Source organism: Malania oleifera, chromosome 7 (genome assembly GCF_029873635.1).
Source record: "Malania oleifera isolate guangnan ecotype guangnan chromosome 7, ASM2987363v1, whole genome shotgun sequence".
Classification (NCBI taxonomy): Eukaryota; Viridiplantae; Streptophyta; class Magnoliopsida; order Santalales; family Ximeniaceae; genus Malania; species Malania oleifera.
In genome coordinates, this window is record NC_080423.1 from 6,720,039 (window position 1) to 6,742,863 (window position 22,825).

General features: G+C 36.3%; 1 protein-coding gene across 1 annotated transcript; it reads left to right on the forward strand.

The window, feature by feature from the left end:
* Positions 1-10,862: 10,862 nt before the first annotated feature.
* On the forward strand, positions 10,863-21,700 carry LOC131159590 (linamarin synthase 2-like). Its single transcript, XM_058114621.1, has 2 exons — positions 10,863-11,535; positions 20,668-21,700. The coding sequence occupies exons 1-2, from the start codon at positions 11,007-11,009 to the stop codon at positions 21,591-21,593; spliced, it is 1,455 nt and encodes a 484-aa protein (XP_057970604.1). The 5' UTR covers positions 10,863-11,006; the 3' UTR covers positions 21,594-21,700.
* The last annotated feature ends 1,125 nt before the right edge of the window (positions 21,701-22,825 follow it).

Consider the following 22,825-nt stretch of genomic DNA (forward strand, 5'->3'; position numbering starts at 1 on the left):
AGCTGAGTAACAGTGGAGCTGAACTTGGCAAACCAAGCATTAGGAGCTTGCTTAAGCCCATATAAAGCACGACGGAGACGAAAGAGCTGACTAGGAGAATGAGGATACTCAGGAGGGGACTGCATATATACCTTCTCAGCCAAATCACCATGTAAGAAGGCATTCTTGACACCTATATGAAATAAAGGCCATCGTTGAGCAGAGGCAACAGCCAAAAGGGAGCGAACAGAGGTAATACGAGCAACAGGGGCAAATGTCTCCTCATAATCAATGTCATATTCCTGAGTAAAGCCCTTTGCCACTAAATGAGTTTTATGTCATACTACACTGCCGTCATTGCTTTGCCTGTTTTTGGATCTGATTATATTTAGGACTCTGTTTTTCTCAGGAAGTAGACAGAGAGTCCCTCATCTAGAGATAGGATTTCTGAAATCTGATTTTAGATTGTATTGATACAGGCGTGCGGGAATGAGTTCTTAACATTTGAGACTTGATTATTTATGTTTTTTTTAAGTGTGCTTCAATTTTTTAACTATTGTCCATGCATCTTTCTTTGGCCGCTACAAGGCCATCCTTTTATAGGGGAAGGAGGTAGACTACAAGGGTATTTTAGGGAGATATACAGATATACAAGGGTATTTAGGGGAGATATGCTAACAATTTCTTCAAAAAAAAAAAAAAGGTGTATTTTGCTGAAAAATAAAAATAAAAATTTGCTTTCATTTGTTGTCTTTGTAAGAAGGAAAATGAAGGAGTTCACCATCTCTTCTTACATTGTGATTATAAGAGGCAAAATTTGGGATACAGTGTGACTAGGGATGAATCTCCATTGGTCATGCCAAAAGATCTGATATCGCCGTTCCGTAATTGGAATTACATTAGGATCAAAGGGTTTCTTAGAAGTTTCAAACTCACAATCCTAGCCGTCACTTGCTAGAAAATTTGGAAGGAAAGAAATGTAAGAATTTTCTGTTGACCCACCTATATGGGTGCATTTATTTTGCTTGGAAGTTGCAGCGTCATGGTGCATGCACAGCCTTGAGCATGCATATTTTCTTTTATTGCTGCTCCATCCCAACATTCCTCTTATATATATATATATATATGTACACTGCTTTGTATAGCTGTGGGTGAGTGTTTGAGAAAAACTATACAGACAGAAGAAAAAGAAAGAGCTGTGTGTGAGGCAGAGAGATTTGTGCTGAGAGTTGAGTGAGACAGTGTTCTCCTCCTCCACTGTATTTTTCTCGATAATATAGTGTGACTCTCTCTCTCTCTCTCTCTCTCTCTCTCTCTCTCTCTCTCTCTCTCTCTCTCTCTCTCTCTCTCCTGTGGATGTAGGCCAAGTTTGGTCGAACCACGTAATCTCCTTGTGTTTTGTGTGTTATGATTGTGTTGTGTTTGTGTTGCTATTATCATCCCCTTTCCTTAACAACTGGTATCAGAGCATGAAAGGGTGAGGAGCGTGATCGGAGCTTACCTTCGGGTTCGGGGTTTGGCGACGTCGAGTCGGAGCTGTGACCGCAAACCATGTCACAGAGGCGTGAAGGGAATTTTTTTTTTTTTTTACGCACCGCCATATCAGCTCCTTAAGTTGCTTCCCTGCGAAGATCATGCGCAGCTGCTGATCGTGTTGATCGTGTCAGATCTCTCAGCTGCAAGAGTGGTTGCCTGGTGAGGCCCTGTGAAAACCTCCATCTTTTTTTTACTGAGTTGTGACGAAGAAAGGTGAAGAGGAAGACAATTGAAATCTTCCCCTGCAAGTCAAGGAAGTTTTTTTTTTTTTAACAACAAAGGAGGTTTTTTTTTTTAATAAAAAAAAAAAAAGTCACATCTTACTTTTTTGACAATAATTGCTTTGGAGCTTTTTTTTTTTTTGCATTGGAGAAGTGTGTGTAGAGGTGTGTTTGCTATCACACCTAGAATTTGTAACATTTTTTTGCCACGTTACCAGGGGCCCGCCTGTCACATCACCAATGGGGCCTGCCTGCCACGTCATTTGTGGGGCCCACACATATCGGGTCAGACCTATTTCTAGCTATTTTGATCGTTTCAAATGCATTGGTGTAGTCAATTTTGCCAAAATTAGCCTCTAAGTTGTTGTTTTATAATGGATGCCAATTTATCCAAGTTCGGTGTGGAGAAATTTGACGGTCAGAACAATTTCAGTTTGTGGCAGAGTATAGTCAAGGATATCTTGATTCAACGTGAATTGATCAAGCCGCTAATTGGGAAGAAGCCAGAAAATATCAATGATGATGATTGGGCAGAGATGGAAATAAAAACGGTTAGTACTATTCGTTTATGTTTGTTAAATGAAGTTAAATATTTTGTTTTAGATGAATCATCACCTGTTGAGTTATGGAATAAATTAGAACATAGATACATGTCAAAATCTCTAACAAACAAGCTATTTTTGAAGAAAAAACTCTATCAGCTAAAAATGAAAGAAGGGGTAAATATTATTGATCACATAATTGATTACAACAAGATCATGACCCAACTAATGAGTCTTGGTGTAAAAGTTGAAGAAGAAGATAAAACACTTCTTCTCTTAGAATCTCTACCACCTTCTTATGATAGTTTTTTCACAACATTGCTTGTTGGTATGGAAATCTTGAATTTGGAAGAAGTGATGGCTTCACTACAGGATACTGACACCCTTAGAAAGGCAACTGTTAACCTCTAAGGGTGTGCTTTGGTCACACAAGGTGAGAAAGAAACCAAGGGCAGAAATCAAAATAGAAATCAAAATCGTGGAAGACCAAGAAGCAGACGATCCAAGTCAAGAGCTCCAGGAAATTCTAACAACACTCAGAATAAAAAGCAGATCGAGTATTGGAATTGTGGCAAGATTGGCCACTACAAAAATCAATATCGATCCCTAAAGATGGATCCAGAAAATAAGACCGAAGCAAATGTCGTCTCTTCTTCAAGAGAATGAGATGCACTGTTACGCTCTTTGGAAAGAAAGGGAGAGTCTTGGGTATTAGACTTTGGAGCCTCGTTTCATACAACAGGCAATAAAGAAATGCTTAATAGGTATGTACCCGGTAATCTTGGTAATGTTTATCTTAGTGATGACAAACCTTGTGAAATTACAGAAAAAGGAGAAGCAAAAATAAATTTGACAAGTACCACTTGGAGTTTGACTGATGTCAGATATATTCCTGATCTTAAGAAAAATTTAATATCCGTTGGACAACTTGCAAGTGAAGGTTATACTACAACCTTCTGTGGCGAAAGTTGGAAAATTTCCAAAGGTGCAATGACATGCTTGCGCAGTAAGAAAATTGGTACTCTCTGTATGACTTCAGATGCTTGCATGTCAATTTCATTTGCTGCAGGGAATGAAGATACAAACCTATGGCACCAGAGACTCGATCACATGAGTGAGCAAGGTTTGAAAATCATGAACTCAAAGGGAAAGATACTAGGTCTCTAGTCAGCTAATATTGACCAATGTGAAAGCTGCATCATCGGCAAATAGAAAAGAGTCAGCTTTCAGACATTCAGCAAAACTCTAAAGAAAGAAAAATTAGAACTGGTGCACACCGATGTTTGGGGACCGAGCCTGGTTTCATCTATTGGCAGGAAATCCTATTTCGTCACCTTTATTAACGACTATTTTAGGAAGGTATGAGTTTATTTATAAGACATAAATCCGAAGTGTATAATGTTTTTAGGAAATGGAAGGCTATGGTGGAAAATGAAACAGACTTGAAAATCAAAAAGCTGAGATTAGACAATGGTGGTGAATATGAAGATAGAGAATTCAAAAGGTTTTGCTACGAGCATGGGATCAGACTTGAAAGAACCGTGCCAGGTACACCCCAACACAATGGCGTAGAAGAACGAATGAACAGAACCTTGACTAAGAGAGCCAGAAGAATGCGATTACAAGCAGGTTTATCAAAGCAGTTTTGGGCAGAAGCTATCAACACAGCTGCTTATCTTATAAACTGAAGTCCATCAGTACCATTGCAGTTCTAGTTACCGGAGGAGGTATGGAGCAAAAAGGAGGTAAAACTTTCACATTTAAATGTTTTCGGTTGCGTTGCTTATGTACATATAAGTGATCAGGTTAGGAGCAAGCTTGATCCAAAATCTCAAAAATGCACATTTCTTGGATATGGTGAAGATGAGTTTGGTTACCGCATCTGAGATGATCAAAACAAGAAAATAATTAGAAGTCGAGATATTGTTTTCAATGAAAAAGTTATGTACAAAGACGCGACATCATCATGTAATCCCACATTATATAACCCTGATATTGTAGAGTTGGATGATTTCACTAACAGCAACGTGGCACAACAGACTATTGATAATTCCAAGACAGAGGAATCTATCACTGAGGAGTGCTCTGAAGCACCACAAACTCCTACTCCACAAACTCCTACTCCGACTTTGAGTAGGTCTTCCTGACCGCATGTACCAAATATGAGATATTTGGATTACTTGTTACTAACTGATGTAGGTGAACCAGAGTGCTATAATGAAGCATGTCAAGTGGATAAGGCTAGCAAGTAGGAACTTGCCATGAAATCACTCACTGACAACATGACTTGGGAGCTAGCTAGGTTGCCCAAGGGAAAAGAAGCTCTTCAAAACAAATGGGTGTACCGCCTAAAAGAAGAGCATGATGGTTTGAGAAGATACAAAGCAAGACTCGTGGTCAAAGGTTTCCAAAAAATAGAAGGTATTGACTACTCAGAAATCTTCTTACTAGTTGTGAAACACAACCATTCGGACAATTTTGAGCATTGTTACAGCAGAGAATTTACACTTCGAGTAGTTAGATGTAAAAACTACTTTCCTCCATTGTGATCTAAAGGAGGAGATATACATGCACCAACCTGAAGGTTTTGCAGATAAAGGCAAAGAAAATCTTGTTTGCAAGTTGAATAAGAGTTTGTATGGTTTGAAACAGGCTCCAAGGCAGTGGTATAAGAAATTTGATGGTTTCATGCAAAAGAATGACTACCGCAAATGCAACGCTCATCATTGTTGCTATTTCAAGAGGTATAAATCAGGTTACATAATTCTTTTGCTTTATGTTGATGATATGTTAATTGTAGGATCAAACATGGACGAGATCAGAAAATTGAAAAGGCAGTTGTCCACTAAATTTGAAATGAAAGACTTGGGTCCAGCAAAGCAGATGCTTGGGATGAGAATCACTAGAGACAGAAAGAAATGAACCTTGCAGTTGTCTCAGGCCGAGTACATCAGAAGAATTCTCATAAAGTTCAACATGAGTGATGCTAAGGCAGTTGGCACACCATTAGCCGGTTATTTCAAGTTATCAAAGACTTAATCTTTAGAGTCAGAGGAAGAGAAGAAAGAAATGGACAAAATGCCATATGCTTCAGCTGTAGGAAGTTTAATGTATGCCATGATTTGCACGAGACCAAATATCAGTCATGCAATGGGAACTGTGAGCAAATTCATGTCGAATCTAGGAAAAAATCATTGGAAAACAGTAAAATGGATTTTACAGTATCTCCGAGGTACAATTAACAAATGTTTATACTTTGGAAAAAGTGATCTGACATTGTAGGGATACGTAGATGCATACTTTTCAAGTGAGATAGATCACAGAAGAAACACTATTAGATATGTTTTCACAGTAGGTGCTACTGCCGTTAGTTGGGTATCACAAATTTAGAAAATCGTTGCTCTATCCACTACAGATGCAGAGTATGTGGCCATGACAGAAGTGAGCAAGGATATGATCTGGTTACAGGGTTTGTTGACAGAGTTGGGTTTCAAGCAGATGAAGAATGTTTTGTATAGTGACAGTCAAAGTGCTATACACTTGGTGAAGAATTCAACATTATACTCAAAGACCAAGCACATTGGACTCTGCTATCACTTCATCAGATCTCCTTTAGATGAATGGATATTAGCAGTTGAGAAAATCCTTGACAGTCAAAACCTAGCAGATATGTTGACAAAGACAATAACTAGAGAGAAATTGGAGTTATGCTCAGAGTCAGTGGGTTTTCTAGATTTATTGAAATTATCCAAAAGTTGATCTCTACATGTGCACTTCCGCAAGGGGGTGTGGGCACTCTCTTGAGGGGGCGCGGACGCCTTGAGTCTAGGGCGAGGTCACAGTGTTGCAGCATCAACGGACACTTGGCTGCCCCCACATGTTTGGAGGGGGTGATTTGTTGACCCACCCATGTGGGTGCATTTATTTTGCTTGGAAGTTGCAGCGTCGTGGTGCATGTGCAGCCTTGAGTGTAACGACCTACTATTTAACTGAGTTTTTTTTTATAAATACTATAACATTTAAAATGCTCTGATACCACACTGGATTTAAACCCAATCATCAACTTAAGCAGTGAGAAGCAAAAATCAAATAAACATAACCATATGTAATTATGTACAATACTAGAGTGCTAAATTGTTTCCCAAAATACCCACGATTGGCTAGGGCTATACAAAAATACTCCAAAACAATTACTTACTCTCTACTGATAGAGCAGTACTGAAGCCCCTCTACTTGCAAGCCTGATCTGCTCGCCTACTTGGATCACCTGAAAAATGTTAAATTAATTGGGATGAGCCAACGCTTAGTAAGAAGAAATATGCTATTGCTAGTGTGTGACAAATGAGTTACAATACTGTGAAAATCTATTACCATATAATAATGTATCACTGAATATATAAAGTACAATACCAGTAATATAAATCATCATCTTTTATCTGTTGCTCAACATTTCTATACTTTAGGCTTCTACTCAAAATACTTCTAATAAATATATATATATATATATATATATATATTTTGTCTCTATAAATCTGTATAAACATAGTAATAACTGAAATTTTCCCTGTGGATAACTGTGTGTCATGATTTAACCTCTCATGACAGGGTTGTGCAGCCCGTAGACGGGATCTACCCTGGCTGGCCAACTAGGAATAAATCACTATACTCCATAAGTCTGATTAGCCCTCCTCTACCCATATCTGATGGGGAGTCTATTCACTTGTGGGTTCTATGTGATCGACCTTTATACCATGTATTATCTGAATAGGTGGTTGCACTTTATATACTGTATGTAGCTACGATATCGTGCTTTGTAACTGTATGGTCTAACAAGGTTTGATACTATATAATACATCTTTATATACAACTATCTGTTTTATCATGATTCTGTAATAACTGTATAAACTATGACACTGTAGAAAACTGTATCTATATCAACTGTGTTTCTGTAATTAACTGTAAATTTGTATGTCATGGTACTATAAAACTGTATAATCATGGTATTTCTGTAATTGCTGTAAAATACATTCACTGTCTGTATATTTTGTAAAACACATCTCTGAAAAATACTGTAAATCATGTTTTTATACTATATCTATATTCTCAAGCCACACAGTAATTTTAAAACATATTAATCATACTTGATAAACTGTATAAATCTCTACCGTGAATAAAACTCTGGTAGAATATATATAATTTTATACTAAAATCATACTCGAATAACCTAACATATCATATTTCCCTTACCTGATTTATGCTAAAACCCTCCTACTGTAACGGGTCCTACACCCGTATGGTTCTCCACTCAACACCCTGAAAACCATAAATCTTAGAACAAAACATTACTATTTCTACGTCTATTACATTTCTTACAATTGTTAGAAACCCAAATTCCAAATAAAAGACCTTACCTTAGATTTGTGATGAATTCCGACTTCGTTCCACCAACGATTCACTTCGGCAAACTTGAAGAGAACTCCGCCAGGAGTGTCGTGGTAGCCTCAGATCGTCGATTCGGCAAACAACAGGACCGAAATCAAAGAGAGAAGAGGGAGAGGCCGTAGGAGAGAAGAGAGTGAGAGTCTGCGCTGAATTTCTGCGTAAAAACTAAGTTTAAACACTATTTATACTGCGGGATTTATCGATAAGCCACGTCACCTCGTCGACGAGTCTTGTAGGAAGTTCGTCGACGAATCTACACCTTTATCGACGAATTTTAGACTTCTTAGAAATCCTTCTCGGTATCTTCTCATCGACGAGATGGGACCTCGTTGACGAGATCCTGAAGTACCCTTGTCGACAAAATCCCTTTCGTCGGCTATCTCCTTCTGTTACTGTTTCTATTTCTCTCTCTTGTTATTATTTAAATACTATTATTCTTTAGGTCACTACATCGAGCATGCATATTTTCTTTTATTGTTGCTCCATCCCAATGTTCCTCTTATATATATATATATGTACACTGCTTTGTATAGCTGTGGGTGAGTGTTTGAGAAAAATTATATAGATAGAAGAAGAAGAAGAGCTATGTGTAAGGTAGAGAGATTTGTGCTGAGAGTTGAGTGAGACCGTGTTTTCCTTCTCCACTGTATTTTTCTTGATAATATAGTGTGACTCTCTTTCTCCCATGGATGTAGGCCGAGTTTGGCCGAACCATGTAATCTCCTTGTGTTCTGTGTGTTCTGATTGTGTTGTGTTTGTGTTGCTGTTATCATCCCCTTTCCCTAACATTTTCCTCTTTGGTTAAGTACTTTAACATGGCATGTAAGAGAATGTGTGATGCAATACGTGCATGCAATGTATGATATGTTATGCACGCATTGGGGGGAACATTTATATGATGCAATATTGCTCTTTTGGATTTTCAATATTTAACTTAGTATTGGTGCCTCTGTTAGGGGGAACTATTGTGCCTCCTCAAGATGCATTTCTTCCTGTTTGTGACCTTGACATGTTTTATTTCATTAATATTTGGCTGTAATGAGAATCTCACTAAGTTTTAGCACTAACGCCCTAATCTCAAGTTGATCTTTCTAGACGCAGGATGAAATGTAGGTTAGGATGAGATTTGAGACGAAAATGAAAACCATTGCTCAAAATTCTCTTCCCAAAGATGACTTTTTTGCCCCTAATGTTGTAGGTTAACTAAGCTTGTTACAATGAACAAGAGGATGGTACATGGCACTCCATTTGAGGTTAGAAGGCACATGTCATAGTCACATGACTGCAAGCAAACCAAGTCGCTTACGAGCAATTCAAAATTTCACTACAATAAGAACTCGTTCATTATATAAATGAGTAATTTTCGAGCTTAATTTTACAGATTGTTTAACAAACGAGTCGAACCTGAGCATGAAGGGGCTTGGCTCATGAGTAGCCTGATTACAGACGCCATTTAGACTTGTTTAATAGACTTGAGTTAGAGCCATTTATGTAGCTAATTTAATCAGGCCTAATTCTACTTGCTGGACTATAGTAGGCTTAAAAGTAGGAATCATTAGTGGAAATAATTATTTAATTAAAATTTTATAATATGAATTTAGTGATAAGACTAATGCTTAAATTCAATAAGTTAATTTAATTAGATATAGGATGTATTTGAGCCAAATTGAGTCAACAAAATAAAGTGCTCAAACTCGAACTCGACCCGAAAATGTTAAGTTCATAACTCGATTTGAACTCGATTGATTTATAATTATTAAATTAAAACTCGACTTGGCTACAAGTTTATAAGACTCGAATATATATATATATATATATATATATATATATATAATGTTAATTTATAATTGAGTTATAAAATATATTATATTACATATATAATATAAAAATAATAAAATTTAGAAGTTCGATTAGAGATCTTTCTCGATTAATCCCTTTGCCCCCCATTCTTCGAGAATAAGATCCATTTCAAGTTTAAATTTGTTCATTTGGAATCTAAGTTCTTCTACTTCCTTTTATTTTTATTTACTTATTTTTTTTTATTTATTACTTGAAATTTGACTTGAATACTATTATTAAATTTGAACTCGACTTGTTAAAATACTGAAATAGCTCAATTCAAGTAAAATCAAGTTGAGTCAAATTATGAGATGAGTTGAGTTCGAATAACTTACACTAAACTTGACCGCTCATATATTTAATTAAAAAAATTCTACATTTTTTTCACCTTTTTACTAAATAAAATTATTTTTATCTTTTAAAATAAGAGATAAAAAGAATCAAATAGTTATTTAACATTTATAATATTTGATTCGATAGAGGATTGTCAGTCGGACCATTTCTTAGAGGGGAAAAAGACAAAAAAAAGAAAGAAAAAAAAAAAAAAAAAGAGGAAGAAATTTCGCCAACTTGTTTCTCTTGTTTGGTTGAACAGAGCAGCGTCCAATGTGAACAGCAATTTCCACCGTCCATTTCTCTCCCGGTGGAGGGATTAAATGGCCTTGGGAAAAAGCTGATGGCAAAGCTGTCATCTGATAGCTTTGGTACCCAATGCAAACAGAGGCTCCTGGCTACTTTAGCTCTTGAATTAGGACATTTTGTCCTCACACTATACTTTTCTTCTTCAAGGTACTACACGTCTCATGAAAGGGTCAAAGGAGAATCAAGATCTATAGGATTGGATTAAACTTGGTAATATTAGATTGGATTGAACTAGCAATGTTTGATCGTCATTTCTTAAGGATAAATTAATTGTTTAAAAGATTAAAATGTCCTGATGCTCCATTTGATTGCATGAATTTCGAATTTTAATATTTTTAATGTCTTAATTAGTCAATGATAAATAAATAAAAACGTAAAAGAGATTCACCTCTCTTGAGATTTGATAAGAAGAGAAAGAACTTTTTTGTAATTTCAAAAATTTTATTAGCCGTTTTTTAGATTTCAAAAATGTCGCATACCTCCTTAAAGAAAGAGAAAGTTTATGTTTTTTTTGACAAATTTTAAGAAAGGTCTTTGAAATTCTTGAAATTTTAAGAAATATTGTTAAAAATTTTAAAATAGGAAAGATAAGTATTTATTTTGTCGAAAACTAAATATTTTTTATCCTAAATAAAATATAGAGTTACAAATGCCATCTATTAGCATGCACCCATCATATGAAATCTCTATTCAGAGCTAGCTGTACCGACAATCCTTATATAAACTACACAATGGCTGCCATGAATCTCCTCGACCCTTCATTTCTAGATAACTCCCAAGCCTCTTGAAGAGAGAGAGAGAGAGAATGAGTTCATTTGAAGGATTAAGAAATAAGCCACATGCAGTCTGTGTTCCATACCCTGCACAAGGGCACGTAACTCCTATGATGCTTCTGGCCAAGCTCCTCCATTCCAGAGGCCTTCACATCACCTTCGTCAACACCCACTTCAACCACAACCGCTTGATCCGATCCCGCGGCGTCGATGCCGTCAAGGGCTCCGCCCACTTCCGCTTCGAGTCCATCCCCGACGGGCTGCCGCCATCGGATCAAGACGCAACCCAACATATTCCGTCGCTGTGCGATTCCACCCGCAAGAATTGCCTCGCCCCGTTTCGAGATTTGCTGGCCAAGCTGAACTCATCAGCAGCAGCAGCCAAAGATGGTGTGCCTCCGGTGAGTTGCATAATTTCGGACGGGTTGATGAGCTTTGCCATGAAGGCAGCGGAGGAGATTGGGGTGCCGGAGGTGCAGTTCTGGACAGCCTCTGCTTGTGGGTTGATGGGGTATCTTCAGTTCCGGGAGCTTGTCAACAGAGGGATTTTCCCTTTTAAAGGTACTTCAATTTTCTTCCCAAGCTCTGGATCTTTTGGGGTTTCTTCAACAAATTTTCCACGTAGAACAATCCGCATAAGTCAAGAAGAACCAACACAAGCACGCAATTAAGCAAATTAGTCCATACTGCAAATATCTCTATACTAATTTAGAAGGATTATTCACTTGAAGCGCATGCTAGGAAATGTTGTTATTATGTTATTATTATTATTTTTATTTTGGAAAGAGCCGGAAGCCACCCACATAATGGGTTCGCCTCAATTTTATTAATAACCTTAACTTATGACGGAGGAATACCGTAAAAACAAAAGGACACTTGGGGCTTACATAATAACCAATAAAACAACCCATTCATCAAACCAAACAAAAAAAGAAAACAAACTTATACCAAAACAAAAAAGAAACCAACTAAACATACCCCATATAAGCTGTACCCATCTTATCCAATTTATACAAATATTTGATAATTTTAGGAAGTTGACTACCATTTGTAAATAAATTATTCCTCCTTATGATACATTGTCGAGACAAAGCACCTACCACTTTATTCCCTTTTCTATACAAATGATTTATAGAAAAAATCTATTCCCTCCAATAAACCAATAAGCTGCTCTAAAAAATCCTACAAATACCATAAAGAGCATTTACTGGATCTTATTTAATTTACTACAATATTCTAATCACATTTAATGTCAATACTGCTATGACCCAATTGTTTGCAAAGTTTTATTCCTTCCATCATTGCTTTCAATTCAACTTCATTATTAGAACAAGAATCAAAATATTTTGAAAAATCAAAAATAAATGAACCTGTACAGTTTCTAAAGATGCCACCATCATCTGCCGGCCTTGGGTTCTCCAAGCTGCTCTCATCCAAATTTAGTTTTAACCTCCCTTGCCTAGGTTTTAGCCATCTCACACCTTGCATAGCTTTATTCTTTTTATTCACAATCTACATTTCCAGGTTTTGCAATATCCAAACATCAACATCATTTAAATGAGCCATAACTGTCACGTTCTTACTTAAAACCCCCACCCAATTCTTAATAGACAGCCACACATCTGTATTACTCTCCAATTTTCCCTTCATTTTAGCCATACATATCCTTCTCCACAACCTCTAAACTACTAAACACGAAATTAAACCTATCAATGTTCCCAATTGAGAGTACCGAGAAGCCCTATTGAATCATATTTGGACTATTTCTTTCTAACTTTGGTGCCTAAGGAAAGGCACACCTACCTCCACCGAAACCCTCCTCCATATATCAACAACAAAATCTCTCTTATTCAAAACATGCTCCAGATCTTCTGATTGCCTTATCTCATAACAATCACATGCCGAAGCAAGTGATACCCCTACAATTTTCGTCAGTAACTATTTGTTCCAAACCCACTTTACCCAATCAAACTTTGGAGCTCTAACTCTGATAACATCTGATGTCGACTTTGTATTAAAGCAACCATTCTTTTTAGGGAGCCATAGCAGGATGTCCGAAGAGTTTCTAAGTTTTATAACTCTTTTCATCACTTCTTCTGCTTTATTAAAACCCAGAATCCTTGGCAAATTTTCCATATCCCACACATTATTAATAATCAAATCTTTTAATTTGATATGTGAATGTGCACTATCTGGAAATTCTGAAAACAAAGGTCCCAAATCCAGAAACTTATCATGCCACAATTTTACATCTCCTTCTCTAACCTTCCACTTAGATTTACTTAACAATTCACGCATATACTACAAAATTTTCTTCCAAAAAGAAGAATCCGATCCATGTGGCCTGTGAGCAATATGTCCTCCTTTAACATATTTAGCCGTAAAAAAATCTAACCCTTAAAGAATTTGGTGTTAATAACTGTCAACCAAACTTCATAAACAACGACCGTTACACTTTCAAAATGTCCCTTATTCCTATGTCCCCTCTTCCACAAGAACACACAATTTCTTCCAAGCCCTCTATTTCATTTTTTCTTTCCCATCCTTAAATCCCTAGAAAAAAAAGGCAAACATACGCTGTATCTTTTTTATCACCAGTTTCAAGGCATTTAGAACAGCTAACAGTTGCAGTGACATACTCAAAAACACATGTTTCAACAAAATTAGATGACCTCCTTGAGACAACAATCTACTTTTCCAGCTTTCAATTTTCTTATTGATTTTTTGAATTAAAGGGTTAAAATGATAGCTTTCAATCTAGATTTCATACTCATGATCACCTCCATTACCTGTCTAATAAACTTTTTACCAGCATTAGCAAATATAACAACATCATCTACGTTTATTAAATGCGATATATTAGGAGCACCACTCGGATGCGCAAACAGTAAAATCCGCTTCTCAGTCATCTTTTTTTGAATTAATCTAAAAAGACCTTCTTCCATGATGATGAAAATATATGGGGACAACGGATCCCTCTGCCTTAAAACCCCTTTTTGACTTGAAGAAACCCCTATAAGTGTCATGCATCATAATAGAAAACCATGGAGTAGAAATACAATTCTGAATCAACTTACAAAAACAACCTAGAAAACCTAGAGCATGGAAAATCTGATCTACCACCTGTGATTCTACTCGATCATACACTTTGCTCATGTCAAGTTTTAGCATCATATTACCTCCTCTCATCCGCTTATGTAATAATTTTGCCATCTCTTGAGCAAGCATTATATTTTCAAAAATACTCCTCCCTTTCATAAAAGCACCTTGCTCAAGTGATATTAAATCACCCATCACTAACAATAGCTTGCCAACAAGGATTTTGGAGAAAATTTTATAGATTACATTACAAAGGCTTATCGGGTGAGATTTATCAAAAGACTGAGGATCCTTTACTTTTGGAATAAGAACTATATAAGTGGAACAAAAATACCGTGGCAACATATCACCTTTGAAGAACGCCTTTACCACTTCCATCACATCATTTATAATAATCTTCTAACACGTAAGATAGAAAGAAGACCCAAAACCATCCGGTCTTGGGCTATTGTCCACAGAAATAGAAGAAATAACTGCATATACCTCCTCCTTAGTCGGCTCTTCCTTCAGCTGTCTTATAAAATCCTTAGAAACAACTGATTGAATAATGCTATCTAGATTTGGCCTTTGCATTGAACTATTCTACCCCAAGAATTGTGCAAAATAATTCACAACCTCATCATAAACCATCTGCATATTTTTTAGCACTGAACCATCAAAAAGCACCATTGAATTCATACAAGAGTTACGCCTTCTTTGCATAATCACCACATGGAAACGCTTTGAATTTTGGCCACCATCAGTTAGCCATTTCTTCTTTGCTTGCTGCGTCAGCCTTGTCTCTTCCCTTCTATACCATACCTCCAATTCAGCCTTAGAAACAAAGAACTCTTCTTCAATTGATTCTGAGTACTCTCTCTGCAGTAAATTCTCATATTTTTCAACCCTTTCCTCCAACTCTTATATGATACCACCAACGCAACCAAAAGTCTATTTATTCCACACCCTAAGCCTTTGTTTAAGCCTTTTCAATTTACCCGCCAATTTACAAAACCCTGAATCCACCACTATATGTTCTCTCCAAGATGTTTCAACCATTTTCAAAAAATCCCCATGCGACGTACACATGTTCTTAAATCTAAAAGGCGCTGGCCCATACCTCTCCATACTTACACCCAACTGTAATATGATATGAGAATGATTTGAAATATTTATTTTCAATAATGGCATCTTAGCTTCACCATATTTTACAAAAAAAATACTATTAATCAGCACCCTGTCAAGTTTTACCCAACTTCTCGTCAATCCTTGATGGTCATTACACCAGGAAAATTGACTTCCTTTGAATATGAGATCCAATAAACCACTTCTATTAGTACAACCATTGAATTCAGTCATAGACGAACCCAAGCGAGGTCGACCTCCCACCCTTTCCTCATCTGGCCGAATTACATTAAAATCTCCCATAACAACTCGAGCTATATGACACCCCGATTTTTGTACAAATTTTTTTTCCAATAATAAATGAATTTACACTTGTCATTGATAATATCCATAAATCGGTCACGTCAACAATCCTACTATCATTCATACGACCCAACCCGCACTGGGTACCGGGTAAAAAGTTATTTTATTTATATAACCTAACACCGGAAGACAGTATATTCATATAATCTAAAATACAATATCTAGAGTACTAACATACATATTTACACAATACTATCTCATACCCAAAACCAATACAACCCTAGGGAATCACACCTCCCTAGTCCAAACTCACATTGTATATTAGGGTTCTAGCTCCCCACTATCACGAAGCTCTATGTGTTAGATACAAAAATTCTGACGCCTTTGCAGTCCTGACTGTAGCGGGAAAGTACTGCTCGAAGAAAATCTCCCTAAAGCGATGTCATTGTTACAGGGTCAGGCCTCTGCTTCTCAAGTAATCTCACTGACCTCCACCAGCGCTTTGCTTCCCCGGTCAATTTAAATGTAACAAATAACACCCTCTGCTCGTTTGTATATTAGGGTTCTAGCTCCCCACTATCACGAAGCTCTATGTGTCAGATACAAAAATTCTGATGCCTTTGCACTCCTGACTGTAGCGGGAAAGTACTGCTCGAAGAAAATCTCCCTAAAGCAACTCCATGTCATTGCTACAGGGTCAGACCTCTGCTTCTCAAGTAATCTCATTGACCTCCACCAGCGTTTTGCTTCCCCGGTCAATTTAAATGTAACAAATAACACCCTTTGCTCATCTGTACATGAGAGGACTGCAAGTATATCTTCTATGTCCTGAACCCAATTTTCTGCTACTAGTGGGTCTGCTTATCCAGCAAAATACGGGGGTCGCGTATGCGTGAACTGCTCGATTGGGCAGCTCCGCTCCTCCAAGCTCCTAGCCATCTCAGCCATGACCTACTGAGTGACATTAGGCAACATCACATTAGGATCTCCACCACCTATACTGGAAGGTCATACTCCATCACCTTTCGTATTCATGTTACTGTTCCCTAGATTCATCCTGCAAAGGAAGCAGCTAATCTCAACGTACAATTACTATCACACAACCCATACACCGTTATAACTCATAAATTACTTTTCTATCCACATCCTTAATCCCCATTTAAGATTCAGTCTTACCACTCAGAAACACAACCTGATGATAGTATCCATGGTTTTCCTGAAATCGTCACCCCAGGAAAAACATAGAAACAATCCTGATACTCCTGTCTCTAGGTCGCAAGATAGAATCCTAAATTCCTATCTCATTCTCTAACAATCACAAACTCACATTTCAATCTACCCATCACCCATTTTCCTCAAAATCCACTCCTATACTTTGGTATTGTATTCTGCTGTCCACTAAAGTCTACAGAAACTAGTAACCTAGGTTCTGATACCAAACTGTGATGCCCCGATTTTCGTACAATTTTTTTTTCCAACAGTAAATAAATTTACACTCGTCATCAACAACATCCATAAATTGGCCACGTCAATAATCTTACTATCATTCATACGACCCAACCCGCACTGGGTACTGGGTAAAAAGTTATTTTATTTATATAACCTAACACCGGAAGACAGAATATTCATATCATCTAGAATACAATATCCAAAGTACTAACATACATATTTACACAATACTATCTTATACCAAAAATGATACAACCCTAGGGAATCACACCTCCCTAGTCCAAACTCACCCTGTATATCAGGGTTCCAGCTCCCTACTATCACGGAGCTCTATCACCCAGTCGGTCTTTGTTCCCTGAAAAATTTAGATAAATTGGGCGAGACACATCTCAGTAAGAAGGAATAAATTATTTATAGTGTGTGACCGTATGAGTTCAATTATAATACACTTTACTTTTCAAATCATCATTTCATCTGAGAAAATACACTGATATACACATTCTCATAATCATATAGATATACAATACAAGCTTTTATAAGCTTTAAAATCATTTCTCAAATTCAATAATTTCCAACACATATTTACTGTGAAATTCTTGAGAATAGGGAAGATTACTTGCCCATACAGGTAGCTTCCCTATGCCCTAACACGTTATGCAGCCGGGTATGACCACATCTGATACCTATCAGAGCACTCACCTTACTCAGTAAGCTCTTAGGCGGAGAGTTTCACTTCGCCTCAATTATTTATATTATTAACTCACCTAATTCCATTTCTCAATTTTATCATTCTCTATTTCTCAATTTCCATTCTTTCTTTCATTTCTCATTTTAACCAATTTTATCATTCTTTTCTTTCCATTTCCATTTTTATTTTCCGGCTCATGAGTATCCTTGGTATCAAATACCAACATCGCGTCTGTAACTCATGGCCACCTTGAGGATATTTTTATCCACACCATGCTTCCCCCCATGATCAAGGTCGTGCGACTCGAAGGCTGGATCTAACCGTAGTTCGCCGACCCAGTTAGATCAAATATCATATCACATATTGCATCTGTAGTACTTCTAGTTGGCTTATAGCCCTGATCCGGACTCAGGGGGCCCAACAACCCTACAAAATGACATAGTTGACTGTCACGCCACACGCTCCAAGAGTTCGTATGGTTGCATTAACACCACTAACAACGGTACCGTGCTCAATATCATAACCATCAATCAGGGTTTACTAACACATATACCCGCAATCATTATGCGATATTGTCATTTCATCAATTATATTTTAGTATATCACAATTCAGTTCAGTATAAATATTCTCATCATTTTCTGTGCACTTTCCATCATCTCATAATAGTACATATCATATTTCACGTATTTCCACATTTTCCAAAATACTCATATCAGTAATTTGTACAAACTCATTTTTCATGCAAATAATTTTCACTCACATATAAAAATACCACATTTCATTATTTCCACTAATCACATCAATCATTCTCATTTCAATATTTTCTCAGAAAATATCTATCGTTATATTTCACACTTTTCAACATATGTCATGTCCCACACAATTTTCATCTAATATTCATAATACATTAATTTCAGACTCCAAAGCATCACAAATTAATATTACTCAAATGTCACACAATTTATCTGATATTTATATCATAATAATTTTTAGGCAAAATACAATACGCTCATTTTCATATATTAATTCAAATGGAAATTCTAAAAATACTGTTATAATTTATTCCATTTACCTGACTTACAGAGAGTCTCGTTAGGACCCAAATTCGACGCCTTTGGCACCCAAAATTCAACTCTTATAATTTACATTTTTCCTAGATTAATTAATTCATTTCCCCAAAATACTACCCATGTAGCCTTCCCTAGGCCCCATGTACTCCAAATTAACATTTAAATTAATATTTGACACCCTCACTTAATTTTCTGAATTTTTCTTGCGGGTTCCAAAATTACACCCGCAGCGCTCACTCGGTCCCTAAATTCTAAAAATTTTACTTCAACGCCAAATGCTCAACATTTAAGAATTTCTAAATTAATTCTAATTAATTAAAAATAAGCTCCTTAATAACCATTGTACCCCAAATTTGGGGTTTTGCCCATGATGACCCCACGAGAATTCTGTCCCACTAGATTTCTAGAGAATCATCCCTAGATTCTCATGTTGGTGTCCGTTTGTCAATCAAACTTATAATTTGCAAGAAATTAGAGAAAAAGGAAAAATTAACTTACCCTAGGAGATACGTTTACGCCGCTCCTACCACCGATCCGCTCCGGTAGAAATGACGGTAGCGGAGAATGGAGTTTAGTGGTATCTTTTGATTTTCGATCGGGCGAAAATCTGCTACGTAACTGAGGAGAGAGGGAGAGAGAACCAGAGGAGACAGAGAGAATTCAGAGAAAACTGGGGGGGGGGGGGGCTTCTCTGTGCAGGTTGAAGGAGGCCTCCTGAATATTAAAAGTATTTAATTAATATTAATAATAATATATGTTATTAATAAAAATAAAAATATATATTTTTTATTTTTATTATTTTTATTTATTATTATTATTTTTTAAATTTAATTAATTAATTACTTTTTTAAGGAAATCAGTTCACTAATCTTGTATAACCCTTTTTGGGGTTATTACAAGCCACATCAATGTTGTTATTATATTGTTGTACATATATATGCAGACATTTTGGTAGTTTTTTGTTGTAAATATTTGTATCAGCAAAGTTTGCTATTGCAAGATAGATTTTGGTAAGACACAAGACTGACATTAGATCAATAACTATTTTTGTCTTGCTAGGATGACTAGCATTTTCTTGTGTGTACATATGAAGTCTAGGTTTGAAACAAAAACATTGTTTTCATTAATGATATATTAAATTTTTTTTTTCAACCTTGTATATCATTCAGTGTATTTGGTTTTTATTTTTTATTTTTATTTTTAAATTTTTTGTGTATATCTGCATAATCCGAAGGCATATTTTATAACATTGACTCATAATTTAACATTTTTTTTTATGAAAATTTGAATGGGGAACATGATAAAATAAAGTTATAAATTTAATTCCATTTCATTCCTTTGTATCAAAAATATTTTGTTTTGCTTTGGTGTTTTTATTTATTCTTACTTTTCGTATAATTCTTGCATGTTGTTGTTTTTTAGTGGGCAAAAGCAAATAGAGGTATGGATCAAATAGGGACTGTTGTGAAAACAATTAGTGTACTGCATTTTTTTGAGTGTTTTTTTTGTTTTTTTAGCGCATGGGCCATTTCATTTTTTAATACACATTACTACCAAGTAATGAGGTTGTGCCACATTAATATTTTATATTTTGTAAAAATATATTTTTAGGGTAAATGATTCTATATACACAAAATGTAGGCATTATTTGAGTTGATACAATTTATAGGACATAATTAGTAGAAAGACTTGCATGGTACGAAAGTATCATGTTTTTCTCACTAAAATCATACCACGTGAGTTTATGTGAGGGATACAATATCCCATAACATCTAAGGCCAAGTCCTCTCTCTCTCTCTCTCTCTCTCTCTCTCTCTCTCTCTCTCTCTCTCTCTCTCTCTCTCTCTCTCTCTCTCTCTCTCTCTCCTCCCCCTAGCCCAACGCAATAATTAGACTAAATTGACTGAGGTTTTTACTTTTTTCTTTGCTATGTGCTAATGTCAATCAAAGATTTATATATATTTTTTAATTTTTTATAGATGAGGAATCCATCAATGATCAAACTCTCAACATGCCCATAGATTGGGTCCCAGGTATGAGGAATATTCGTCTAAGAGACCTACCAACCTTCCTTAGAACAACAAACCTTCATGATATCATGTTCAATTTCATGGGTGAAGGGGCTCAAAACTCTATTCGCGCCCCTGCCCTCCTCCTTAACACCTTTGATGCCCTAGAACAAGAAGTCTTGGATGCCCTTGTCTCCATCTCTGCCTCCATCTACACCTGTGGCCCCCTTTCCTTGCTTGCCCAACCCACCTCCTCACTTGACTCTCCCAACCCTAGCCTCTGGAAAGAAGATTCCCATTGTCTCCACTGGCTTGACAAACGACCTCCCAACTCTGTCATGTATGTCAACTATGGTAGTATCACGGTGATGACCCCCCACCACATGCTAGAGTTCGCATGGGGGCTTGCCAATAGCAACCATCCATTTTTATGGATAGTTCGACCGGACATCGTGATGGGTGGGTCCACTGCGTTGCCTGAGGAGTTCTTCGAGGAAATTAAAGATAGAGGGTTGTTGGTGAGTTGGTGCTCGCAATTTCAAGTGCTTTCTCATCCAGCAGTTGGTGCCTTTTTGAGCCATTGTGGTTGGAACTCTATGATAGAAAGCATAAGTGCAGGAGTGCCTATGATTGGATGGCCCTTTTTTGCAGAGCAGAGTACAAATTGCAGGTATGCTAGTAGGGAGTGGGGGATTGGGATGGAGGTTAATCATGATATTAAAAGGGAGGAGATTGAAGCTTTTGTTAGAGAATTGATGGAAGGAGAGGAAGGGAAGAAGATGAGAAAGAGGGCTCTAGAGTGGAAGAAGAAAGCAAAGGAAGCTACTAGCTTTGGGGGTTCATCTTACACAAACTTTGATAGATTTGTAAGGGAGGTTCTTCATTATGAAGGGTAAGTTGATAATTAAGATATTATGTACAAGCATTTCTATGCTTGCATTGCATTATTTTTAAATATTGCACTATCATCAATTTAAGTTTCCATATATAGCTAATTTACCTCTCTCTCTCTCTCTCTCTCTCTCTCTCTCTCTCTCTCTCTCTCTCTCTCTTAATTATTTAATATTAACGAGACATTACATATTATTTCTTAATATGTATACATAAAATGCAGACATTATTTGGGTTGATACAATTTATAGGACATAACTAGTAGAAAGACTTGCATGGTATGAAAGTAATGTGTTTTGCTCACTAAAATCACACCACATGAGTTTATGTTGGCATTATTGGGATATTAATGCCCAATAATCACGAAACCAATAATGAGAGATGTGGGTGTAAAATCTCAAAGCTGTGAAGTAGTGAGACTTCTTAATTACTACTTACCCACCAAAAAAAAAAAGAGGCAGATTTCTCTTTGCTATTTTAAACATGCTGTGTTAGCATCTTAATTGACACATAGTCAACAATAGGGTCCAATAAATCACAAAATCATCCAAAAGCTATGTGTATTTTGGTTTATAAATGTTACACATTAGAGCATGAATAGTTTTGAGTACTTTTTTGATAGTTTTCTTTGATTAGATATTAACTAATAGGTAAAATTTTAATTTTTTTTTGATAATTGAATTTGTATATCTAATAACGCAAAATTTTGAAAATTAAAGTATAACTTTTGCGATAGTTTAGAGATCATTCGTCCATAAGTTAACCATATAATTTAAAATTTAACTAATTTAAAAGTATACAAAAATCACTATAGATCTACATGAAAAAGTCTCATGGTGCCTATCCTACAAGACAAAAAAGTTGATGATCTAATCACTTTCAATAAGATTAAATAATAAGGGAGAATTTGATTATATGAAGAGTTGTATTACTTATTACCATCTATTGTTGGTCAAATTTGTTAATTGAGAGTACCGTTAAGAAAATTATGTTGGGAGGTTTTGAGTGACCTTTGAAGACCTCTTAAATGATCGAGTAAGAGAAAATGAGTGGAAAAATAGAAAATGTGTTAAAAGTTTAAGATATTGAAAGACAAATTTTTAGGTACTAAAAACTATATATATATATATATATATATATATATATATATATATATATATATTAGTGGCTCTTGCCCTCTATCATATTAAAAAATCCTAGAAAGGCCTATGAATTTTCACACAACCGCCAATGTGTA